The sequence below is a fragment of the Procambarus clarkii genome, chromosome 11 (assembly GCF_040958095.1).
Source record: "Procambarus clarkii isolate CNS0578487 chromosome 11, FALCON_Pclarkii_2.0, whole genome shotgun sequence".
In the NCBI taxonomy this organism is placed as follows: domain Eukaryota; kingdom Metazoa; phylum Arthropoda; class Malacostraca; order Decapoda; family Cambaridae; genus Procambarus; species Procambarus clarkii.
In genome coordinates this window covers 2,874,372-2,893,807 of record NC_091160.1, presented here as the reverse complement: position 1 = coordinate 2,893,807, position 19,436 = coordinate 2,874,372, and the positions used below count along the sequence as shown (strand labels likewise).

Below are 19,436 nucleotides of genomic sequence, written 5' to 3'. Positions count from 1 at the left end.
GGGTGGTTCAAATAGCCTCGGCTATCACCTCATTATGTCCGGTCGTGATGGTCAAGTGGATTAAGGCGTCTTGTACATACCAGTTGCGTTGCTCCTGGGAGTATGGGTTCGAGTCACTTCTGGGGTGTGAGTTTTCAGTTGCATATTGTCCTGGGGACCATTCAGGCTTGTTCGCATTTGTGTTCCTCACGTGTGCCCCAAAGAATGAGGTGATTTGGTAAAATGCTATGCCCAAGATTACTATCCGAGTGCCGGCGGTGGGGTGGTTCAAATAGCCTCGGCTATCACCTCATTATGTCCGGTCGTGATGGTCAAGTGGATTAAGGCGTCTTGTACATACCAGTTGCGTTGCTCCTGGGAGTATGGGTTCGAGTCACTTCTGGGGTGTGAGTTTTCAGTTGCATATTGTCCTGGGGACCATTCAGGCTTGTTCGCATTTGTGTTCCTCACGTGTGCCCCAAAGAATGAGGTGATTTGGTAAAATGCTATGCCCAAGATTACTATCCGAGTGCCGGCGGTGGGGTGGTTCAAATAGCCTCGGCTATCACCTCATTATGTCCGGTCGTGATGGTCAAGTGGATTAAGGCGTCTTGTACATACCAGTTGCGTTGCTCCTGGGAGTATGGGTTCGAGTCACTTCTGGGGTGTGAGTTTTCAGTTGCATATTGTCCTGGGGACCATTCAGGCTTGTTCGCATTTGTGTTCCTCACGTGTGCCCCAAAGAATGAGGTGATTTGGTAAAATGCTATGCCCAAGATTACTATCCGAGTGCCGGCGGTGGGGTGGTTCAAATAGCCTCGGCTATCACCTCATTATGTCCGGTCGTGATGGTCAAGTGGATTAAGGCGTCTTGTACATACCAGTTGCGTTGCTCCTGGGAGTATGGGTTCGAGTCACTTCTGGGGTGTGAGTTTTCAGTTGCATATTGTCCTGGGGACCATTCAGGCTTGTTCGCATTTGTGTTCCTCACGTGTGCCCCAAAGAATGAGGTGATTTGGTAAAATGCTATGCCCAAGATTACTATCCGAGTGCCGGCGGTGGGGTGGTTCAAATAGCCTCGGCTATCACCTCATTATGTCCGGTCGTGATGGTCAAGTGGATTAAGGCGTCTTGTACATACCAGTTGCGTTGCTCCTGGGAGTATGGGTTCGAGTCACTTCTGGGGTGTGAGTTTTCAGTTGCATATTGTCCTGGGGACCATTCAGGCTTGTTCGCATTTGTGTTCCTCACGTGTGCCCCAAAGAATGAGGTGATTTGGTAAAATGCTATGCCCAAGATTACTATCCGAGTGCCGGCGGTGGGGTGGTTCAAATAGCCTCGGCTATCACCTCATTATGTCCGGTCGTGATGGTCAAGTGGATTAAGGCGTCTTGTACATACCAGTTGCGTTGCTCCTGGGAGTATGGGTTCGAGTCACTTCTGGGGTGTGAGTTTTCAGTTGCATATTGTCCTGGGGACCATTCAGGCTTGTTCGCATTTGTGTTCCTCACGTGTGCCCCAAAGAATGAGGTGATTTGGTAAAATGCTATGCCCAAGATTACTATCCGAGTGCCGGCGGTGGGGTGGTTCAAATAGCCTCGGCTATCACCTCATTATGTCCGGTCGTGATGGTCAAGTGGATTAAGGCGTCTTGTACATACCAGTTGCGTTGCTCCTGGGAGTATGGGTTCGAGTCACTTCTGGGGTGTGAGTTTTCAGTTGCATATTGTCCTGGGGACCATTCAGGCTTGTTCGCATTTGTGTTCCTCACGTGTGCCCCAAAGAATGAGGTGATTTCGTTAAAATGCTATGCCCAAGATTACTATCCGAGTGCCGGCGGGTGGGGTGGTTCAAATAGCCTCGGCTAATCACCTCATTATGTCCGGTCGTGATGGTCAAGTGGATTAAGGCGTCTTGTACATACCAGTTGCGTTGCTCCTGGGAGTATGGGTTCGAGTCACTTCTGGGGTGTGAGTTTTCAGTTGCATATTGTCCTGGGGACCATTCAGGCTTGTTCGCATTTGTGTTCCTCACGTGTGCCCCAAAGAATAAGGTGATTTGGTAAAATGCTATGCCCAAGATTACTATCCGAGTGCCGGCGGTGAGGAGGTTTTAAATAGCCTCGGCTATCACCTCATTATGTCCGGTCGTGATGGTCAAGTGGATTAAGGCGTCTTGTACATACCAGTTGCGCTGCTCCTGGGAGTATGGGTTCGAGTCACTTCTGGGGTGTGAGTTTTCAGTTGCATATTGTCCTGGGGGACCATTCAGGCATGTTCGCATTTGTGTTCCTCACGTGTGCCCCAAAGAATGAGGTGATTTGGTAAAATGCTAGGCCCAAGATTACTATCCGAGTGCCGGCGGTGGGGTGGTTTAAATAGCCTCGGCTATCACCTCATTATGTCCGGTCGTGATGGTCAAGTGGATTAAGGCGTCTTGTACATACCAGTTGCGTTGCTCCTGGGAGTATGGGTTCGAGTCACTTCTGGGGTGTGAGTTTTCAGTTGCATATTGTCCTGGGGACCATTCAGGCTTGTTCGCATTTGTGTTCCTCACATGTGCCCAAAAGAATGAGGTGATTTGGTAAAATGCTATGCCCAAGATTACTATCCGAGTGCCGGCGGTGGGGTGGTTCAAATAGCCTCGGCTATCACCTCATTATGTCCGGTCCTGATGGTCAAGTGGATTAAGGCGTCTTGTACATACCAGTTGCGTTGCTCCTGGGAGTATGGTTCGAGTCACTTCTGGGGTGTGAGTTTTCAGTTGCATATTGTCCTGGGGAGCATTCAGGCTTGTTCGCATAGGTGTTCCTCACGTGTGCCCCAAAGAATGAGGTGATTTGGTAAAATGCTATGCCCAAGATTACTATCCGAGTGCCGGCGGTGGGGTGGTTCAAATAGCCTCGGCTATCACCTCATTATGTCCGGTCGTGATGGTCAAGTGGATTAAGGCGTCTTGTACATACCAGTTGCGTTGCTCCTGGGAGTATGGGTTCGAGTCACTTCTGAGGTGTGAGTTTTCAGTTGCATATTGTCCTGGGGACCATTCAGGCTTGTTCGCATTTGTGTTCCTCACGTGTGCCCCAAAGAATGAGGTGATTTCGTAAAATGCTATGCCCAAGATTACTATCCGAGTGCCGGCGGTGGGGTGGTTCAAATAGCCTCGGCTATCACCTCATTATGTCCGGTCGTGATGGTCAAGTGGATTAAGGCGTCTTGTACATACCAGTTGCGTTGCTCCTGGGAGTATGGGTTCGAGTCACTTCTGGGGTGTGAGTTTTCAGTTGCATATTGTCCTGGGGACCATTCAGGCTTGTTCGCATTTGTGTTCCTCACGTGTGCCCCAAAGAATAAGGTGATTTGGTAAAATGCTATGCCCAAGATTACTATCCGAGTGCCGGCGGTGAGGAGGTTCAAATAGCCTCGGCTATCACCTCATTATGTCCGGTCGTGATGGTCAAGTGGATTAAGGCGTCTTGTACATACCAGTTGCATTGCTCCTGGGAGTATGGGTTCGAGACACTTCTGGGGTGTGAGTTTTCAGTTGCATATTGTCCTGGGGACCATTCAGGCTTGTTTGCATTTGTGTTCCTCACGTGTGCCCCAAAGAATGAGGTGATTTGGTAAAATGCTATGCCCAAGATTACTATCCGAGTGCCGGCGGTGGGGTGGTTCAAATAGCCTCAGCTATCACCTCATTATGTCCGGTCGTGATGGTCAAGTGGATTAAGGCGTCTTGTACATACCAGTTGCGTTGCTCCTGGGAGTATGGGTTCGAGTCACTTCTGGGGTGTGAGTTTTCAGTTGCATATTGTCCTGGGGACCATTCAGGCTTGTTCGCATTTGTGTTCCTCACGTGTGCCCCAAAGAATGAGGTGATTTCGTAAAATGCTATGCCCAAGATTACTATCCGAGTGCCGTCGGTGGGGTGGTTCAAATAGCCTCGGCTATCACCTCATTATGTCCGGTCGTGATGGTCAAGTGGATTAAGGCGTCTTGTACATACCAGTTGCGTTGCTCCTGGGAGTATGGGTTCGAGTCACTTCTGGGGTGTGAGTTTTCAGTTGCATATTGTCCTGGGGACCATTCAGGCTTGTTCGCATTTGTGTTCCTCACGTGTGCCCCAAAGAATGAGGTGATTTCGTAAAATGCTATGCCCAAGATTACTATCCGAGTGCCGTCGGTGGGGTGGTTCAAATAGCCTCGGCTATCACCTCATTATGTCCGGTCGTGATGGTCAAGTGGATTAAGGCGTCTTGTACATACCAGTTGCGTTGCTCCTGGGAGTATGGGTTCGAGTCACTTCTGGGGTGTGAGTTTTCAGTTGCATATTGTCCTGGGGACCATTCAGGCTTGTTCACATTTGTGTTCCTCACGTGTGCCCCAAAGAATGAGGTGATTTGGTAAAATGCTATGCCCAAGATTACTATCCGAGTGCTGGCGGTGGGGTGGTTCAAATAGCCTCGGCTATCACCTCATTATGTCCGGTCGTGATGGTCAAGTGGATTAAGGCGTCTTGTACATACCAGTTGCATTGCTCCTGGGAGTATGGGTTCGAGACACTTCTGGGGTGTGAGTTTTCAGTTGCATATTGTCCTGGGGACCATTCAGGCTTGTTTGCATTTGTGTTCCTCACGTGTGCCCCAAAGAATGAGGTGATTTGGTAAAATGCTATGCCCAAGATTACTATCCGAGTGCCGGCGGTGGGGTGGTTCAAATAGCCTCAGCTATCACCTCATTATGTCCGGTCGTGATGGTCAAGTGGATTAAGGCGTCTTGTACATACCAGTTGCGTTGCTCCTGGGAGTATGGGTTCGAGTCACTTCTGGGGTGTGAGTTTTCAGTTGCATATTGTCCTGGGGACCATTCAGGCTTGTTCGCATTTGTGTTCCTCACGTGTGCCCCAAAGAATGAGGTGATTTCGTAAAATGCTATGCCCAAGATTACTATCCGAGTGCCGGCGGTGGGGTGGTTCAAATAGCCTCGGCTATCACCTCATTATGTCCGGTCGTGATGGTCAAGTGGATTAAGGCGTCTTGTACATACCAGTTGCGTTGCTCCTGGGAGTATGGGTTCGAGTCACTTCTGGGGTGTGAGTTTTCAGTTGCATATTGTCCTGGGGACCATTCAGGCTTGTTCGCATTTGTGTTCCTCACGTGTGCCCCAAAGAATAAGGTGATTTGGTAAAATGCTATGCCCAAGATTACTATCCGAGTGCCGGCGGTGAGGAGGTTCAAATAGCCTCGGCTATCACCTCATTATGTCCGGTCGTGATGGTCAAGTGGATTAAGGCGTCTTGTACATACCAGTTGCGCTGCTCCTGGGAGTATGGGTTCGAGTCACTTCTGGGGTGTGAGTTTTCAGTTGCATATTGTCCTGGGGACCATTCAGGCATGTTCGCATTTGTGTTCCTCACGTGTGCCCCAAAGAATGAGGTGATTTGGTAAAATGCTAGGCCCAAGATTACTATCCGAGTGCCGGCGGTGGGGTGGTTTAAATAGCCTCGGCTATCACCTCATTATGTCCGGTCGTGATGGTCAAGTGGATTAAGGCGTCTTGTACATACCAGTTGCGTTGCTCCTGGGAGTATGGGTTCGAGTCACTTCTGGGGTGTGAGTTTTCAGTTGCATATTGTCCTGGGGACCATTCAGGCTTGTTCGCATTTGTGTTCCTCACATGTGCCCAAAAGAATGAGGTGATTTGGTAAAATGCTATGCCCAAGATTACTATCCGAGTGCCGGCGGTGGGGTGGTTCAAATAGCCTCGGCTATCACCTCATTATGTCCGGTCCTGATGGTCAAGTGGATTAAGGCGTCTTGTACATACCAGTTGCGTTGCTCCTGGGAGTATGGGTTCGAGTCACTTCTGGGGTGTGAGTTTTCAGTTGCATATTGTCCTGGGGAGCATTCAGGCTTGTTCGCATAGGTGTTCCTCACGTGTGCCCCAAAGAATGAGGTGATTTGGTAAAATGCTATGCCCAAGATTACTATCCGAGTGCCGGCGGTGGGGTGGTTCAAATAGCCTCGGCTATCACCTCATTATGTCCGGTCGTGATGGTCAAGTGGATTAAGGCGTCTTGTACATACCAGTTGCGTTGCTCCTGGGAGTATGGGTTCGAGTCACTTCTGAGGTGTGAGTTTTCAGTTGCATATTGTCCTGGGACCATTCAGGCTTGTTCGCATTTGTGTTCCTCACGTGTGCCCCAAAGAATGAGGTGATTTCGTAAAATGCTATGCCCAAGATTACTATCCGAGTGCCGGCGGTGGGGTGGTTCAAATAGCCTCGGCTATCACCTCATTATGTCCGGTCGTGATGGTCAAGTGGATTAAGGCGTCTTGTACATACCAGTTGCGTTGCTCCTGGGAGTATGGGTTCGAGTCACTTCTGGGGTGTGAGTTTTCAGTTGCATATTGTCCTGGGGACCATTCAGGCTTGTTCGCATTTGTGTTCCTCACGTGTGCCCCAAAGAATAAGGTGATTTGGTAAAATGCTATGCCCAAGATTACTATCCGAGTGCCGGCGGTGAGGAGGTTCAAATAGCCTCGGCTATCACCTCATTATGTCCGGTCGTGATGGTCAAGTGGATTAAGGCGTCTTGTACATACCAGTTGCATTGCTCCTGGGAGTATGGGTTCGAGACACTTCTGGGGTGTGAGTTTTCAGTTGCATATTGTCCTGGGGACCATTCAGGCTTGTTTGCATTTGTGTTCCTCACGTGTGCCCCAAAGAATGAGGTGATTTGGTAAAATGCTATGCCCAAGATTACTATCCGAGTGCCGGCGGTGGGGTGGTTCAAATAGCCTCAGCTATCACCTCATTATGTCCGGTCGTGATGGTCAAGTGGATTAAGGCGTCTTGTACATACCAGTTGCGTTGCTCCTGGGAGTATGGGTTCGAGTCACTTCTGGGGTGTGAGTTTTCAGTTGCATATTGTCCTGGGGACCATTCAGGCTTGTTCGCATTTGTGTTCCTCACGTGTGCCCCAAAGAATGAGGTGATTTCGTAAAATGCTATGCCCAAGATTACTATCCGAGTGCCGTCGGTGGGGTGGTTCAAATAGCCTCGGCTATCACCTCATTATGTCCGGTCGTGATGGTCAAGTGGATTAAGGCGTCTTGTACATACCAGTTGCGTTGCTCCTGGGAGTATGGGTTCGAGTCACTTCTGGGGTGTGAGTTTTCAGTTGCATATTGTCCTGGGGACCATTCAGGCTTGTTCACATTTGTGTTCCTCACGTGTGCCCCAAAGAATGAGGTGATTTGGTAAAATGCTATGCCCAAGATTACTATCCGAGTGCTGGCGGTGGGGTGGTTCAAATAGCCTCGGCTATCACCTCATTATGTCCGGTCGTGATGGTCAAGTGGATTAAGGCGTCTTGTACATACCAGTTGCATTGCTCCTGGGAGTATGGGTTCGAGACACTTCTGGGGTGTGAGTTTTCAGTTGCATATTGTCCTGGGGACCATTCAGGCTTGTTTGCATTTGTGTTCCTCACGTGTGCCCCAAAGAATGAGGTGATTTGGTAAAATGCTATGCCCAAGATTACTATCCGAGTGCCGGCGGTGGGGTGGTTCAAATAGCCTCAGCTATCACCTCATTATGTCCGGTCGTGATGGTCAAGTGGATTAAGGCGTCTTGTACATACCAGTTGCGTTGCTCCTGGGAGTATGGGTTCGAGTCACTTCTGGGGTGTGAGTTTTCAGTTGCATATTGTCCTGGGGACCATTCAGGCTTGTTCGCATTTGTGTTCCTCACGTGTGCCCCAAAGAATGAGGTGATTTCGTAAAATGCTATGCCCAAGATTACTATCCGAGTGCCGGCGGTGGGGTGGTTCAAATAGCCTCGGCTATCACCTCATTATATCCGGTCGTGATGGTCAAGTGGATTAAGGCGTCTTGTACATACCAGTTGCGTTGCTCCTGGGAGTATGGGTTCGAGTCACTTCTGGGGTGTGAGTTTTCAGTTGCATATTGTCCTGGGGACCATTCAGGCTTGTTCGCATTTGTGTTCCTCACGTGTGCCCCAAAGAATAAGGTGATTTGGTAAAATGCTATGCCCAAGATTACTATCCGAGTGCCGGCGGTGAGGAGGTTCAAATAGCCTCGGCTATCACCTCATTATGTCCGGTCGTGATGGTCAAGTGGATTAAGGCGTCTTGTACATACCAGTTGCGCTGCTCCTGGGAGTATGGGTTCGAGTCACTTCTGGGGTGTGAGTTTTCAGTTGCATATTGTCCTGGGGACCATTCAGGCATGTTCGCATTTGTGTTCCTCACGTGTGCCCCAAAGAATGAGGTGATTTGGTAAAATGCTAGGCCCAAGATTACTATCCGAGTGCCGGCGGTGGGGTGGTTTAAATAGCCTCGGCTATCACCTCATTATGTCCGGTCGTGATGGTCAAGTGGATTAAGGCGTCTTGTACATACCAGTTGCGTTGCTCCTGGGAGTATGGGTTCGAGTCACTTCTGGGGTGTGAGTTTTCAGTTGCATATTGTCCTGGGGACCATTCAGGCTTGTTCGCATTTGTGTTCCTCACATGTGCCCAAAAGAATGAGGTGATTTGGTAAAATGCTATGCCCAAGATTACTATCCGAGTGCCGGCGGTGGGGTGGTTCAAATAGCCTCGGCTATCACCTCATTATGTCCGGTCCTGATGGTCAAGTGGATTAAGGCGTCTTGTACATACCAGTTGCGTTGCTCCTGGGAGTATGGGTTCGAGTCACTTCTGGGGTGTGAGTTTTCAGTTGCATATTGTCCTGGGGAGCATTCAGGCTTGTTCGCATAGGTGTTCCTCACGTGTGCCCCAAAGAATGAGGTGATTTGGTAAAATGCTATGCCCAAGATTACTATCCGAGTGCCGGCGGTGGGGTGGTTCAAATAGCCTCGGCTATCACCTCATTATGTCCGGTCGTGATGGTCAAGTGGATTAAGGCGTCCTGTACATACCAGTTGCGTTGCTCCTGGGAGTATGGGTTCGAGTCACTTCTGAGGTGTGAGTTTTCAGTTGCATATTGTCCTGGGGACCATTCAGGCTTGTTCGCATTTGTGTTCCTCACGTGTGCCCCAAAGAATGAGGTGATTTCGTAAAATGCTATGCCCAAGATTACTATCCGAGTGCCGGCGGTGGGGTGGTTCAAATAGCCTCGGCTATCACCTCATTATGTCCGGTCGTGATGGTCAAGTGGATTAAGGCGTCTTGTACATACCAGTTGCGTTGCTCCTGGGAGTATGGGTTCGAGTCACTTCTGGGGTGTGAGTTTTCAGTTGCATATTGTCCTGGGGACCATTCAGGCTTGTTCGCATTTGTGTTCCTCACGTGTGCCCCAAAGAATAAGGTGATTTGGTAAAATGCTATGCCCAAGATTACTATCCGAGTGCCGGCGGTGAGGAGGTTCAAATAGCCTCGGCTATCACCTCATTATGTCCGGTCGTGATGGTCAAGTGGATTAAGGCGTCTTGTACATACCAGTTGCGCTGCTCCTGGGAGTATGGGTTCGAGTCACTTCTGGGGTGTGAGTTTTCAGTTGCATATTGTCCTGGGGACCATTCAGGCTTGTTCGCATTTGTGTTCCTCACGTGTGCCCCAAAGAATGAGGTGATTTGGTAAAATGCTAGGCCCAAGATTACTATCCGAGTGCCGGCGGTGGGGTGGTTTAAATAGCCTCGGCTATCACCTCATTATGTCCGGTCGTGATGGTCAAGTGGATTAAGGCGTCTTGTACATACCAGTTGCGTTGCTCCTGGGAGTATGGGTTCGAGTCACTTCTGGGGTGTGAGTTTTCAGTTGCATATTGTCCTGGGGACCATTCAGGCTTGTTCGCATTTGTGTTCCTCACATGTGCCCAAAAGAATGAGGTGATTTGGTAAAATGCTATGCCCAAGATTACTATCCGAGTGCCGGCGGTGGGGTGGTTCAAATAGCCTCGGCTATCACCTCATTATGTCCGGTCGTGATGGTCAAGTGGATTAAGGCGTCTTGTACATACCAGTTGCGTTGCTCCTGGGAGTATGGGTTCGAGTCACTTCTGGGGTGTGAGTTTTCAGTTGCATATTGTCCTGGGGAGCATTCAGGCTTGTTCGCATAGGTGTTCCTCACGTGTGCCCCAAAGAATGAGGTGATTTGGTAAAATGCTATGCCCAAGATTACTATCCGAGTGCCGGCGGTGGGGTGGTTCAAATAGCCTCGGCTATCACCTCATTATGTCCGGTCGTGATGGTCAAGTGGATTAAGGCGTCTTGTACATACCAGTTGCGTTGCTCCTGGGAGTATGGGTTCGAGTCACTTCAGAGGTGTGAGTTTTCAGTTGCATATTGTCCTGGGGACCATTCAGGCTTGTTCGCATTTGTGTTCCTCACGTGTGCCCCAAAGAATGAGATGATTTGGTAAAATGCTATGCCCAAGATTACTATCCTAGTGCCGGCGGTGGGGTGGTTCAAATAGCCTCGGCTATCACCTCATTATGTCCGGTCGTGATGGTCAAGTGGATTAACGCGTTTTGTACATACCAGTTGCGTTGCTCCTGGGAGTATGGGTTCGAGTCACTTCTGGGGTGTGAGTTTTCAGTTGCATATTGTCCTGCGGACCATTCAGGCTTGTTCGCATTTGTGTTCCTCACGTGTGCCCCAAAGAATGAGGTGATTTGGTAAAATGCTATGCCCAAGATTACTATCCGAGTGCCGGCGATGGGTGGTTCAAATAGCCTCGGCTATCACCTCATTATATCCGGTCGTGATGGTCAAATGGATTAAGGCGTCCTTTACATACCAGTTGCGTTGCTCCTGTGAGTATGGTTTCCAGTCACTTCTGGGGAGTGAGTTTTCAGTTGCATATTGTCCTGGGGACCATTCAGGCTCGTCAGTTATTTTCGCCAGATATAAAGAGGCACCCTTCTTGAGCCCGGATGGGCACATGTATAAGCAAGTAGATGGGGTCGCCATGGGTTCTCCCCTAGGTGTCCTGTTTGCAAACTTCTACATGGGTACCATCGAGCAAAAAGTCTTAGTCGACATGAACTTGAAACCGGCCATATACTGCAGGTATGTTGACGACATTTTTACACAGGTACCTGATGTCAGACATCTGCAGAAGCTGAAGGAGGCATTTGAGCAGAGTTCCGTGCTGCGTTTCACTTACGAGACGGAAAAGGATGGGAAGCTGCCTTTTCTAGATGTAACAGTCATGGAAAAGGGCGGAGGTTTCCACACTGCAGTCTACACTAAGGAAACAAACATAGGAATGTGCCTAAATGCCAACAGCGACTGCCCTGACAGGTACAAGAGGAGTGTTGTTAACGCATGCGTCGACCGTGCACTCAGCCACAGCTCAGAATGGAAGCAAGTCGACGAAGAACTCTGTAGGGTAAGGCAGGTCCTAGTCAATAACGGCTTCTCCAATGGTTTCATCGAAGACATCATAAGAAGGAAAGTGAAAAGCCATGCAACCTCTGAAGAGACAACTAACACAACACCTATACCCCCTATTAGACTATTTTACAGGAACTTCTTTTCCACAGCTCATAAAACGGAGGAAAGGGTCCTGAAAGATATTGTTAATAGAAACGTTATCCCTACAGACAAAAATCAGAGGATACAACTGACGATTTACTATAAAACCAGAAAAACGGCCAGCCTACTCATGAGAAACTCTCCAGACACAAAACAGAACGCTTTAAAAGAGACTAATGTCGTCTATGCCTTCAAATGCCCACTTAGGGACTGTAAGCTCCAAAAAACCCAGTATATAGGCAAGACAACAACATCTCTTTCTAGGCGTTTAACGATGCATAAGCAACAGGGCTCCATTAAGGAACATATAATCTCTTCCCATAACCAAACCATCGCCAGAGAAATCCTAGTAAACAACACAGAAATCATCGATAGATACAGCGATAGCAGGCGGCTTGACGTTTGCGAGGCACTACACATCAAGAAGTCAACACCAGCAATCAACAGCCAATTATTGCACAACTATATTCTACCCACCTCAAGACTCCGCTCCAATATAGAAGCATCAAGAAATATGGACCAATAGGCTTTCTACAAACACTTCTATTCAATACCCATTGTTTCTGTTCTGTCTTGTGTTGATACTTTTAATACCCTATTAATATCCCCTCCTGTTCTGTCTTGTGTTAATGCCACATCACCCTTCCCACCTCACTCAAATGTAGATATAAAATCAGAGATACGTTCTAATCAGTTGTGTATTTGTGAAGTCTTTGAAAATGTAATAAGTTTTACGAAACGCGCCCGTCTCGCGTCAGACTAGAAATAAAAATGAATTTTGGAGAAGTGATTTTTGATTTACCTCCAACAGTGAAGCGTAATGTACGAGAAAAGATTGAGAAAATTCGTGTTAGAATTATTAATCTTACTTTTTCGGTCATATTTAATAATATATATATATATATATATATATATATATATATATATATATATATATATATATATATATATATATATATATATATATATATATATATATATATATATATATTGTGATTATATTGGATGAACCATAGATTGGTGGGGGGAGGAGGTTGTATTGTGTGACAGTTGCTTAATTTAGAAACTGTACTTGTGGTCGATCTCGAACCCATTGTTGATGTGACGACTTATATTGAATTTTGTAACTAGCTCATCAGGATTGTAACTTGCTTAGCTAAATGAATTGTGGGGTTCAGTCCCTGAGCCCATTATGTGCCTCTGTAACCCTTTCCACTACCACCCACAAGATGGGTATGGGGTGCATAATAAATAACCTAAACTAACTATTGTGTGATAATTATTAATTATTTATATTATTATTATAGTATTTATTATAATAATAATTATATATAATAATATTTTTATATTTATTATAATAATAATTGTTGTATTTAATAATTATCACTCTTCCTTCTAATTTTTCTTGAAGGAGGCCGGCCTCCGGTGAAAGAGGGTTGTGACGATCTCTGTCAGGAACCCGTAGGTGCGGGACCGGGACGTCCACCTCCCCGGGGTCGTGCGGCCCAGCTCTGCTTCAGGAGGCTGGGGTCGTTCATACCCTTGCTGGGGGTGGTTCTTCTCCGGCCCCGACCACGGCGGTCTCCGGGTTTGGAGTCCCTGTGCCTTTTTTTCACCAACTTCGAGGTCATCCCCGGAACTCACAGTTCCTGCGACGGCGCTGGAACCAATCGCATTGGCGTTTGCCTTTCCATTGGAGACTTTCAGCGCCGTGGAGAGGGGGACCTGCTGCCTGGGTAACAGCTTCTCCGTATTAGCCTACCCTGGCTTTATGCCCTCGTGAGGCCTCTCCAGACCAACAACCAGAGCGCAACACCATAGTCTTCTGTGACTGATGGATGCCTACTACTACTATATATTGTACCTAATAGCCAGAATGCACTACTTAGTCTACTATGCAAACCCTGGTTTGTCTAATAAGCAGAGGTTTTCCTAAAGATCTTATGAAATAATATAGCTTTCCATTATATTTTATATGATTAAACGTATTTTTAATTTGAAACTAACAGATATACGACCAAAATTACCTAACCTATCATAACCTAAATTAACATAACTAAGAAATATTTCACGTTCTTTATTAATATGATATAGTAATATTAAATTAAGAATATAATATATTATATTAAGAACTATATTATCTTAATATAATATAGTAATATTATATTAAGAACATAAGAAATGTTCTTATTAGGTTAACCAAACATAAGTCAGTAATTCGTGTACTAAATATTATATAATATTATTTGGAATAAACCAATTTGGAAAGAAATATTTGAAAATAACGAAAATCATTCTGCATTTTAGGCCAAGTAGTGCGGTGCGACATATATATATATTTTCCAAGGAAGGGTGGAGAGAAGAAGTTCTATAGACTCAGACAGCCACCTTTCCCCGATATATTTGGAAAGGGCCATTGATGCCGACTCCTTTTTAATGGGAGTAGAGGAGATAGACCTCGAAGTTCCCACTCTGGGCACATAGCCAACATTACTCACCCTTCAACGCTGGATGAGGCTAGGTCCAACCGTCTGGCCCCCCGACCCTTGAGCAGAAAAAAACATTGTCTCTTAAATACATATATTTATGTAATTCAACATAATTGATTTGACTCAAAATGTGATATATCTCTTGTGCGACACCACAGGGTTGTTCAACAACGTGGCTACGTATCTTAACAGCAGACGATTTTCAATGGAAAAATGGAGGCCATCCAGTACGAGCCCGATTGTCTGGTGGTGGTGGGCCTCAGGAAGCACACGGGAGCCCCACAGCCCATGGTACAGGTCCCTCAACGTCGCCCTCCTCAATGTTATATGGAAGATTGTCTCTGGTGGATGATGAGTCTGGTGGTTGATGATTCTAGTGGATGATGTGTCTGGCGAGTGATGATTTTGGTGGGTCATGTGTCTGGTGGATGATGTGTCTGGTTGGTGATGAGTCTGGTGGATGATGTGTCTGGTGGATGATGATTTTTGGTGGTTGATGTGTCTGGTGGATGATGTGTGGTGAGTGATGTGTCTGGTGGGTGATGAGTCTGGTGGATGATGAGTCTGGTGGATGATGTGTCTGTTAGGTGATGATTCTGGTGGATGATGTGTCTGGTGAGTAATGATTCTGGAGGGTGATGATACTGGTGGATCATGTGTCTGGTGGGTGATGATTCTGGTGGATGATGTGTCTGATGGGTGATGATTCTGGTGGATAATGTGTCTGGTGGGTGATGATACTGGTGGGTGATGATTCTGGTGGATCATGTGTCTGATGGGTGATGATTCTGGTGGATAATGTGTCTGGTGGGTGATGATTCTGGTGTCTGATGGGTGATGATTCTGGTGGATGATGTGTCTGGTGGATCATGTGTCTGGTGGGTGATGATTCTGGTGAATGATGTGTCTGATGGGTGATGATTTTGGTGGATAATGTGTCTGGTGGGTGATGATACTGGTGGATCATGTGTCTGGTGGGTGATGATTCTGGTGGATCATGTGTCTGGTGGATGATGTGTCTGATGGATGATGATTCTGGTGGATGATGTGTCTGGTGGGTGATGTGTCTGGTGGGTGATGATACTGGTGGATCATGTGTCTGGTGGGTGATGATTCTGGTGGATCATGTGTCTGGTGGGTGATGATTCTGGTGGATGATGTGTCTGGTGGGTGATGTGTCTGGTGGGTGATGATACTGGAGGATCATGTGTGATTCTGGTGGGTGATGATTCTGGTGGATGATGTGTCTGGTGGGTGATGATTCTGGTGGATAATGTGTCTGGTGAATGATGACTCTGGTGGATGATGTGTCTGGTGGGTGATGATTCTGGTGGATGATGTGTCTGATGGGTGATGATTCTGGCGGATGATGTGTCTGGTGGGTGATGTGTCTGGTGGGTGATGATACTGGTGGATCATGTGTCTGGTGGGTGATGATTCTGGTGGGTGATGATTCTGGTGGATGATGTGTCTGATGGGTGATGATTCTGGTGGATGATGTGTCTGGTGGGTGATGTGTCTGGTAGGTGATGATACTGGTGGATCATGTGTCTGGTGGGTGATGATTCTGGTGGGTGATGATTCTGGTGGATGATGTGTCTGGTGGGTGATGATTCTGGTGGATAATGTGTCTTTTGAATGATGACTCTGGTGGATGATGTGTCTGGTGGGTGATGATTCTGGTGGATGATGTATCTGATGGGTGATGATTCTGGCGGATGATGTGTCTGGTGGGTGATGTGTCTGGTGGGTGATGATACTGGTGGATCATGTGTCTGGTGGGTGATGATTCTGGTGGGTGATGATTCTGGTGGATGATGTGTCTGATGGGTGATGATTCTGGTGGATGATGTGTCTGGTGGATGATGTCTGGCAGGTGATGTGTCTGGTGGGTGATGTCGCCGTTGGGGAAATGTCTTCACTTCATAATTCCTTTTTGTTTTCCTTACTCCTTTCAAACATGTTAAAATCATTTCTTATGTCATCTTACATCCAGTTAGGTAGTAATCCACCGCAAGTCTATAATCTTATGGGCCATCAAATCATCAAGACCAGACAACAGGAAGTAATTATCCGAGAATAGGAAACTTATTGATAGTTAAACACTTGAATACAACCCATTAAGAACAATGCAAATGTAAAAAAATGCACAATTAAAGTGCATTCGCGATGGCAGTTCTTGGAAGACTGTCGGGCGAAGGTATGTGGCTAGGCACATACTTCAAGTCCCTCCATACTTCATACTTCATTCCAGTCCCTACTTTAAGTCGTAAAATATGCTCGCCATCTTTCTCTGTCAACACCCTTCACCTTAACGTAATTCTTGTTAAACCTTTAGTTTATCAGGTTTCTTACTAAGTTCACCGAATAAAAAAATATATATACAAAAATGTATATATTATATTTCATGTAATTAGTGCAGAAAAATAATATAAATTAATTAAGTCAATTTACCGAATCAATACAAGCAAGCTTTAATGTCGAAGAACCAACAGAGAATCTCAGAGTTTTGAGGTTTCATAAGTAATGACAAACACACATACTCTCATAAGTAATGACAAACATACACCCACTTTCATAAGTAATGACAACATACACATACTTTCATAAGTAATGACAACATACAAATACTTTCATAAGTAATGACAAATAAAAGATAATCTTAATGCTTTGTGGTTTCGTCAAAAGCCTCATTGGTGTAACAATGAGGGTCTTGACCACGTTGATCTCTGGGTTCAACGAGGACTCGCAGATCATGGTCTCCCAGTCGGACTGTGAAGCCAGCTTCAGAGACACTATTGTTGGAGTTCAAGTGGTTAGCTTCGTGGTTGTTGAGGGACACGACGGGCGAGAGGTGGGATGGGACTGGTCCTGCATGACTCCAGTATACAAGGTGTCCAGGGACTGGAGCTGGGTCCTGGGAATTAGTCAAACCAAATTCTTCTGGGGCAGACATGTTGGGTGGAAGATCTGGAAAATAATGGATTAGATGAATAGTGGAAAATGTTGATAACAAAACTGTATGAATTTCTATGATGCATTTCATTAATATCAAATAAATAAACATCACACACAAAACTTTAAAAGCAACTTAGTTGACAACTTACTTGAATTCCTCTTGTTCTCCTGAGTGTTTACGGATCCATCGTACTGGCTCTCCAGCCAAGCGTCAGCTGGGTAGGCTGGCTCCCCGTGCTTCAAGATGTCCATTCCTGGCGTATAGATATTGTTAGAGATATAGAACATATACAATGTATAATGAATGCGTTCATAACACTAAAAATATAACAATTATCAATTATATAATACAAAAGTGAAAACTTTATGTATTATCTTCACTTGCCTGCAATTTCCATTTCTGGAGGCACCCTCAAGAGGCCGAGCAGCCTGAGGGAACCAAACATAACTAAACAGAGACCACCAGACCAGGCCACTATGGCCAGCGCCCCCACTATATTCCAGTCGAGGACCTCCGCGCTGCCCCCGTACACAATGCCACCATCCTGGAAGAGGGCCACAGCAACCAGCCCCCACAACCCACCTCCCATGTGTACAGCCACAGCATCAAGTGGGTCGTCAACTGTGGAAGAAATATTTATTAACTTTACATCCACAACCTCAACAGTCCCAATATGCACGTACGCTTCCCAATAATATAAAATTTTATAAATATTATTATTTAAGTATATGCCATCTACAGAACATAACGTTAAAGTTAAAATATTTCAAACTCAAGTTAGATAAAACTGGCTACTTGTTGCCTTCTTGAGACAAAGTTAAGAAAACTGAGCGGTGAGAGAAGCAGTGACGTACCCTTCAACTTGGGCAGAAGGGTGTGGATGGCGAGGAACACTGATCCACCCACTGTACCAATGACACTGGCACTCCACGGCCGCACAACGTTGCACCCGGCACTGATTGACACCTGTCATGGAAACATGTCCTTAAGCATTGGATAAACAAACTCAGACATATTGCAAGTAACACCATTTTGATAAGAAATTTGTTATGTTATCATAATACTAAGTTAAGTTTAAATCAAACGTCTGTCAATTAAAATTTACAGCGAGCAGAGTCCATCATACTAGCACTAATAAACTCCCGGCCACACAGCGCAGAGCGGTACATACCATGCCAGCGAGAGAACCATTAAGAGCCATTAGGAAGGACCAGGTGGACTCCCTCCCACACAGCACAGAACGGTACACCAAGAGCACAGCGATGCCTCCTGAAGACGCCGAGATCACAGTGTTAAAGACAGCCTTGGCAATGGCTACAGCATCACCCTCGTGGCTGATGGACGCTTGGGATCCTCCGTTGAAGGCCAGGAACCCGAAGAGCAGGATGAAGCCTCTCAAAGCTGCCAGCTGGAAGTTCAAACACAACTTTACACCTCCACCTTGACGTGTAATATTTGTATTAAACATGATAATCCACAAATATTTATATCTTGCTTCATGACTTCAGATAATAATATATTACCACTGTTCTATGAACATACCGGCACAGAGTGTCCACGTATCTCCTTGCCCTTGGGTCCGAAGCGACCAATTCTGGGCCCAAGAATTAAAGCCCCAACAAGAGCTGCCACGCCCCCTGTGAGGTGGACGACGCCAGAGCCACCGAAGTCCTGGTAGTGTTGAGTCTTGAGCCAGCCAACGTCTGACCAGGTCCAGTGTGACACCACCGGGTACACCACAGCTGTACAAACACAAATATTATCATAACTGAGCTGTTACAACACACAAACATGATTAAAACACGGCAAACTACAGCTGTACCAACACTGCTGTATTTTATAATGTATCTATTAATTCCGTGGGAAATGTATTATTGTTTGCATTGCCTTTTAAATTTATTGAGAAAGACATAAAGTTTAATTATAATGATCAGTGTTAGGCTATTATTGTCTAACAAATTGTCTTTCTCTCAAGATTGCCCTGTTAAGGTTCCTCTCAAATATTATCTAAATTATATAAATAAAGCCAGTGAGTAAAGCTATTTATTCATTGACCACAAAATAGTGTAAAGTATCCTGCTAAATTTGAAACATACTTTACAGAGAGAAAGAGGCTTCACACCCACCTGACAGCACGGTCGTGTAGATGAGATAAGCATTGAAGGCACACCGCTCAGCCATCGACCCCGAGATGATGGTGGAGGCTGTGGTGGCGATGACGAACTGGAAGAACCAGAAGGCCAGGTGCTCGTCCGACAGCCCGTACGACGCCCAGTACTCTGTACCAGAGAAGCTGTTCCCGCCTCCAAACGCCAGCGGGAACCCCACCAGCCAGTACGCTATGCCACCAATGACTGGGGAGAGTAACAGGGCAGATGGTTAGTACAGGGACGATTGTGGAATTCATATCATTATTACTACGTTAGGCTTGGTGGGAGGAAGTCGGTTAATTAAATACAGAGAACAATTTAGTATATAACACCAGCAGATGGAAAAGCAAAAGCAG

At 46.3% G+C, this 19,436-nt stretch overlaps 1 protein-coding gene across 1 annotated transcript in view; it reads right to left on the bottom strand.

Annotated features, from left to right (window-relative positions):
- Positions 1 to 16,633: 16,633 nt before the first annotated feature.
- LOC123751507 (putative ammonium transporter 1) overlaps positions 16,634 to 19,436 on the bottom strand; it is a 39,977-nt gene continuing 37,174 nt past the window's right edge. Inside the window, exons 4-10 of the mRNA XM_069322853.1 lie at positions 19,057 to 19,284; positions 18,473 to 18,672; positions 18,102 to 18,338; positions 17,785 to 17,896; positions 17,315 to 17,551; positions 17,079 to 17,183; positions 16,634 to 16,941 (exon numbers count right to left, since the gene is read on the bottom strand). Coding sequence (XP_069178954.1) covers positions 16,634 to 16,941; positions 17,079 to 17,183; positions 17,315 to 17,551; positions 17,785 to 17,896; positions 18,102 to 18,338; positions 18,473 to 18,672; positions 19,057 to 19,284 — 1,427 coding nt within the window. The remainder of the gene's footprint in view (positions 16,942 to 17,078; positions 17,184 to 17,314; positions 17,552 to 17,784; positions 17,897 to 18,101; positions 18,339 to 18,472; positions 18,673 to 19,056; positions 19,285 to 19,436) is intronic.